The 6,512-nt window shown below is 32.0% G+C and overlaps 1 protein-coding gene across 1 annotated transcript; it reads right to left on the bottom strand.

Moving 5' to 3' along the window:
- Nucleotides 1-521: 521 nt before the first annotated feature.
- On the bottom strand, nucleotides 522-5,659 carry rgs1 (regulator of G protein signaling 1). The gene is made up of 4 exons (XM_082173744.1): nucleotides 5,617-5,659; nucleotides 5,313-5,392; nucleotides 4,567-4,733; nucleotides 522-1,863 (listed from the first exon to the last, which is right to left on the bottom strand). Exons 1-4 carry the CDS (start codon nucleotides 5,649-5,651, stop codon nucleotides 1,687-1,689), a joined length of 459 nt encoding a protein of 152 aa, XP_082029870.1. The 5' UTR covers nucleotides 5,652-5,659; the 3' UTR covers nucleotides 522-1,686.
- Between the last annotated feature and the right edge of the window lie 853 nt (nucleotides 5,660-6,512).

Raw genomic sequence — 6,512 nt, 5'->3', positions numbered from 1 at the left:
TGTTTCACAATTGTCCAGAGCCTTCTCTGGGTCATTCACTCCTTCACTATAAAGTGCACTACAGTGGCCTACTGTATGTGGCATTATAACGACTGAGTGAACTGTTTTCAGACACATGAGTTTGATAAGTATTAAAAACACACACACACAAAAAACAAGAACTTCAAAAATGTGCAAGTTAGTTTGATTGGCTGAACTTTTAGGACACTGGTCCATAAAGCCTATACAGATTTCCCACTTCATAAAGACTTTTTCTGGCATAATGAATTATTATTATTATTATTATTATTATTATTATTATTTTAAATGGACCTTAGTTGTTATAATTTGTTTAAAACCCCATTAACTTTTGTTCCTCATTGTCAAACTAAATATGCCATCTACTCATGGTCCACAAAACTGCAAAGATAAAATAATAAAAAAAAAAAAATATATATATATATATATATGTATATATATATAAATATATAAAGTACTCACACAATTTTTCATGTTTTATGTTCATTTATTTAAATTTTTTATATATATTTTCACTTTTTTTATATAAGGAATCCAGGATGTTCCTTTATAAAGTGGTCATATTTAAATGGTTCTTTAAATTCATTTTACAAATTTCCTCCTGACGGTCATAACATCAATCATAAGAAAACTTAAACAAAACATATTTTAATAACAAAAAAGATTTACATCATCATCCCCCGTCAGGTCATTTTGATCTGACATTCATTTTCTTTTAATTTTAAAAAATAGAGTGTTCATTGGAGTGGTCCAAGACCTTGGGAGATTTGTTGTATTAGACTTGTAACTTGGAACACACACACACACACACACACACACACACACACACACACACACACACACACACACACACACACACACACACACACACACACACACACACACACACACACACACACACACACACACACACACTTACACTTTTTGATTTTAGGTTAGATTTGGACACATTTACAATGCAGAAAATGAAAAATAACAAAATATCTCCCCCAAAACTGCACTACAAAATAGAAAAAAATGTTTTTTTCAAAATTAAATGATATAAGCTTTCTGGACAAAAAAAATGAATAAGAATAATTTTAGGGCTTCAGGTCATTCTTACCTGCGAGGGAAAGATTTGTTATAGGTACGGGAGGAGAGGATAAGGTTTAATAATAAAAATAATAAATTGTTTGAAAAAATGTCTGACCGATAGGTTGCACTAAATGAATTGTAGATAAATTGGCTGTACAAGTTATGTTAAGAAAGCAGTATTAAAATTCTCAATGTGTTATGATTTTTGATTTCTCAACAGTATGCTGATAACTAAAATGACTGAATTCGTTAAAGCCCATAACAGATCCTTCGAATCCCACATGGGATGATTCCTAAAATTTTTTGTGACTGCATGATTTTCTGTTATTGTACAGTATGAGATGCAGTTAAATGGTTTGATTTTCTGTAAAGAGAAAAAATAAAACAAAAGGCAACAGTGCAGCAGAAAACAGAATAGATCCTAATGTGACACTGTAAACATGTTTTTCCTTAAAAAAAAAAAAAACGTATATGGCAACATCATGATGAAAATAGAGCTATTTAAGAGCAGTCCAAAACTAAAAAGGTCTTGCTTACCAAAAATATGTGTTGCTGGTAATAGTTAAACTCAATGTACCATTAGTCATTATGAAATCAGCTCTTTCCATGCTTTTGCTGAATGCACTGGTAGATGTCGGACTTCAGAAACCTGGGATAGCAGTCTCTCGCCATTAGACTGAAGATCATCTTCTGTGCAGTATCAAATGAGCTCAGGGTCGGCTCCGAGATGTTGTTTGTAATATTTGTGCGAGTCCCGGAATCAATGTTGACCTGAAAATAACGGCAATACATTTTTTCTTTTTTTCCCCTCTTTCTTTTTTCTTAAAAAAATAAAAATGAGTAAACGAACGAATGAAAAAATTAATAAATCATATCTAATTAAATAACTAAACAGACAAGCAAGCAAACAAACAAATAAATTATTGTGTATTGTTCAATTTTAGCCATCTCAAAGACATAGCTGGAGTTTGGGATGTCACTGTCAGGATGGGGCTAAAGATGTTTAATCATTATTTGAGAATGTTAATAGATCAAATTAAAATTTGTGATTCTTTTTTTTTATTGTTGTGGACAGTGTTGGTATAATACATTACAAGTATCTTGAGTTGCGTAATCAGAATACTTTTTTGAAGAAACTAGTAACGCATTACTTTAAAATGTACAACTAAATATCTGAGTAACTTTTTCAAATAAGTAATGCAAGTTACTTTGCTTTCCTATTGATTGAATGACAGAGAAATCAGGAGTAAGTACAGAGGCGTTGTTTGCAGTGTGTGAACTAAATAATGCAATATTGTAACGCATTACTTTTAAAAGTACCTTTAAACCAATTCTGGTTATGGATATAATGGAACTTATGTAATTAAAGGGATAGTAACATATTACTTTCCATAAAAAGTAACTAAGTAACACAATTTGTTACTTTTTAAGGGAGTAACACAATAATGTACCGCATTACTTTTAAAAGTAACTTTACACCAACTCTGGTTGTGGATATAATGGGACTTATGAAATTAAAGGGATAGTAACGCATTACCTTCCTTAAAAAGTAACTAAGTAACACAATTTGTTACTTTTTAAGGGAGTAACACAATAATGTACCGCATTACTTTTAAAAGTAAGTTTACACCAACTCTGGTTGTGGACATAATGGTACTTACGTAATTAAAGGGATAGTAACGTATTACTTTCCATAAAAAGTAACTAAGTAACACAATTCGTTACTTTTGAAGGGAGTAACAATATTGTACCGCATTACTTTTAAAAGTAACTTTACACCAACTCTGGTTATGGATATAATGGGACTTATGTAATTAAAGGGATAGTAACGTATTACTTTCCATAAAAAGTAACTAAGTAACACAATTCGTTACTTTTGAAGGGAGTAACACAATAATGTACCGCATTACTTTTAAAAGTAACTTTACACCGACTCTGGTTATAGATATAATGGGACTTATGTAATTAAAGGGATAGTAACGTATTACTTTCCATAAAAAGTAACTAAGTAACACAATTCGTTACTTTTGAAGGGAGTAACACAATATTGTAACACGTTACTTTGAAAAGTAACTTTACTCCAAATCTGGTTATGGATATAATGCGACTTATGTAATTAAAGGGATAGTAACGTATTACTTTCCATAAAAAGTAACTAAGTAACACAATTAGTTACTCTTTTTTATGGAGTAATGCAATATTGTAACATCATACTTTGAAAAGTAACTTCCCCAACAATAGTTGTGGATATAATCGGACTTATGTAATTAAAGGGATTGTAACGCATTGCTTTCCATAAAAAGTAACTGAGTCACACAATTTGTTACTTTTTAAGGGAGTAACACAATAATGTACCGCATTACTTTTAAAAGTAACTTTACACCAACTCTGGTTATGGATATAATGGGACTTATGTAATTAAAGGGATAGTAACGTATTACTTTCCATAAAAAGTAACTAAGTAACACAATTCGTTACTTTTGAAGGGAGTAACACAATATTGTACCGCATTACTTTTAAAAGTAACTTTACACCAAATCTGGTTATGGATATAATGGGACTTATGTAATTAAAGGGATAGTAAAGTATAACATTCCATGAAAAGTAACTAAGTAACACAATTTGTTACTTTTTAAGGGAGTAACACAATAATGTACCGCATTACTTTTAAAAGTAACTTTACACCAAGTCTGGTTCTGGAAATAATGGGACTTATGTAATTAAAGGAATATTACTGTATTACTTTCTCTTTTTTTTATGGAGTAATGCAATATTGTAACATCATACTTTGAAAAGTAACTTTCCCCAACACTAGTTGTGGATATAATCGGACTTATGTAATTAAAGGGATTGTAACGCATTGCTTTCCATAAAAAGTAACTAAGTAAAGCAATTAGTTACTTTTTTAAGGAGTAATGCAATATTGTACCGCATTACTTTTTAAAGTTACTTTACACCAACTCTGGTTGTGGATATAATGGGACTTATGTAATTAAAGGGATAGTTCATCCAAAAATAAAAATTCTGTCATCATTTACTCTCCCTCAAGTTGTTCTAAACCTGCATGCGTTTCTTTCTTCTGTTGAACACAAAAGAATGAAACCTGCAGCATGTAACCAAACAGTTTCTTTCATGGAAGTCAGTGGGGTCCAGCAACTGTTTGATGACCCACATTCTTCAAAATATCTTCTTTTGTGTTCAACAGAAGAAAGAAACTCACATGGGTTTAGAACAACTTAGGGGGAGTAAAGGATGACAGAAGTTTAATTTATGGGTGAACTGTCCCTTTAAGACTAAACTAATATCTGATTGCTCTCTTTTAAATGCTGAATTCTTGCAGCCCCAAAGGATGAAAGTAACACTTGCAGCAAAGGACTTTCTAACAAACTTTTGAGCAGCAGGACCTACTAATAGATTTCTTCAGTAGGACATTACAAGAGCTCAGCACAGTTCAGTCAGAGGGCTGTAATTCACCTGTCTAGGTGCTTCCGTTTGCACAAACTCAGTGTAGATTTGGTTTGCCATGCTGATCATCTCTGGTTCACTCTTGATCTTTTTGTATTCCTCACATGCCAGCCAGAACAGAATATTTTCCTCACTGTATTCCGACTTCAAGAAGTCCTGGAAAGCCATCTGTCCCGCTGCAGCATGATACCATTGTTAGAATTTATTATGGAAAATAGTTAAGTATTCGTTCTCCAATTTATATGATGAAACTGAAATTTGAAAAGTTTGAACATTTGAATATAATTCAAGGAGCTAAATTGTATATAAGATACAATTATTTGATACATCTTTATACAGGAATGAGATTGAGATGACTTCACTTCAACATGAACTATTGACTTAAGTCAAACATAATTTGACTAGTCTTTACAATCGAGCCACTCTTTATTTATTTGCATTATGCCATTAAAAATCATCAATCATCAACTGCATAATAATCAAGTATCCTCTTATGCTTTCCATACAGACAATAAACAAAAAGTAATAAATCTACAATGATTCTCTAAATATATTACCTGTATAAAACATTATTAGGTATTTTAAAATATTTATCATATAGTTCTATTTTATGTCTTATATGTTATGTTATTATTATGGGATAACCATTAAAAACAAATGTGAACACTGGTTATTGCCGATAAAGAACAAATCAAAACCTTTTGTGAATGGCACAGGATATTCAATCCACTATCTTCAGAACTGAATTTTCTCACCTTTGCAGGACAGAAGCTTCTCGATGGACTCGCCCCAGGAGTCAACATCATCAACAGGTTCCTGAGAAAAGCAACAAAATCTACCCTTGAAAATTACATGGAGATCCTTCACTGGTGAAGCTGATTGTGATACAGATTTCAAATATATTGATTACAAAACATCTAGCATTTCAAACCAATTGCATTCTGCCAAAATTATTCCTAACTTCAAATCCTTCGAATCTGAAATTCCTCGTGACCAGTAAATTCAGGCGTAGCAGTCTTGAATATCATTTAAAAATATCATTAATACGCAGGGACTCACTTTATGGCCATCTCTGTCAGCAGTGTCCTCTGCATGGAGTCTCCTTCACTCTCTGACTCTTTCTGGCTCTGGAGGGTCTAAACACATTTACTGGCATGAATGGAACACATGGAAATCAGCATGCAAAGCTTTGGGCAGGGTCACCTCCTCAGTCTGTAAGGTCATGTAGAAAACATCTTCACCACGGAGGTGATGGCCTGCTCATCACTGAAAAAATGAACTGTGGTTTATGAGATAATGCAAGTCAAGTGATGCTTATGAGAAAGCATCATTATGTTGATACCTGCTTTCATTTGTAAATCTGTGAAAAAAAACATGAACTGGCTTCACCGTGTTTCTCAGCATTTAGCTGTGAGGCACTTTTTACAAATAATAAATTAAAATTAAAATTAAAATTAAATATCTTTAAGCATCTAGATGAGGCAGGGAAAATTCTAGGTGGAAATGGATGGTGTGATGCAGTTGCTAAATTACAAAGAAGAGACATTCTTCAAAAAAATAAAAATCTTCTTTTACATTACACAGAAGAAAGGAAGTCATACAGGTTTGGAACGACACAAAGATAAATAATGACAGAATTTACAATTTTATGTGAACTATCCCAAGGCGAAGGTAATAGGTCATAAGCCCTCCATAAAGTAATGTGTAGTTTAAAAAAAATTGTTGTTGATGTTTCAAGCTTCTTTTGCTTTACGTATAGTAAATGTCAATAGTAATAAATATATTTTTTAATGTATGAAATATATAAAATGTAAATATTTTAAATAGTATATTTAAATATGCAAATAATACATATTCAGTGTCTGTATCTAAAATTAGTCAGGGGCAATTAATGCATTTTAATACTTCAAGATGTAACATTTCTGATTGATTGATTGTCTTGAAACCTGCCATGC

This window comes from Leuciscus leuciscus (genome assembly GCF_965113295.1).
Source record: "Leuciscus leuciscus genome assembly, chromosome: 6".
Taxonomy (NCBI): Eukaryota; Metazoa; Chordata; class Actinopteri; order Cypriniformes; family Leuciscidae; genus Leuciscus; species Leuciscus leuciscus.
The sequence above is the reverse complement of the archived record's forward strand: the minus strand, read 5'-3'. Positions and strand labels throughout refer to the sequence as shown.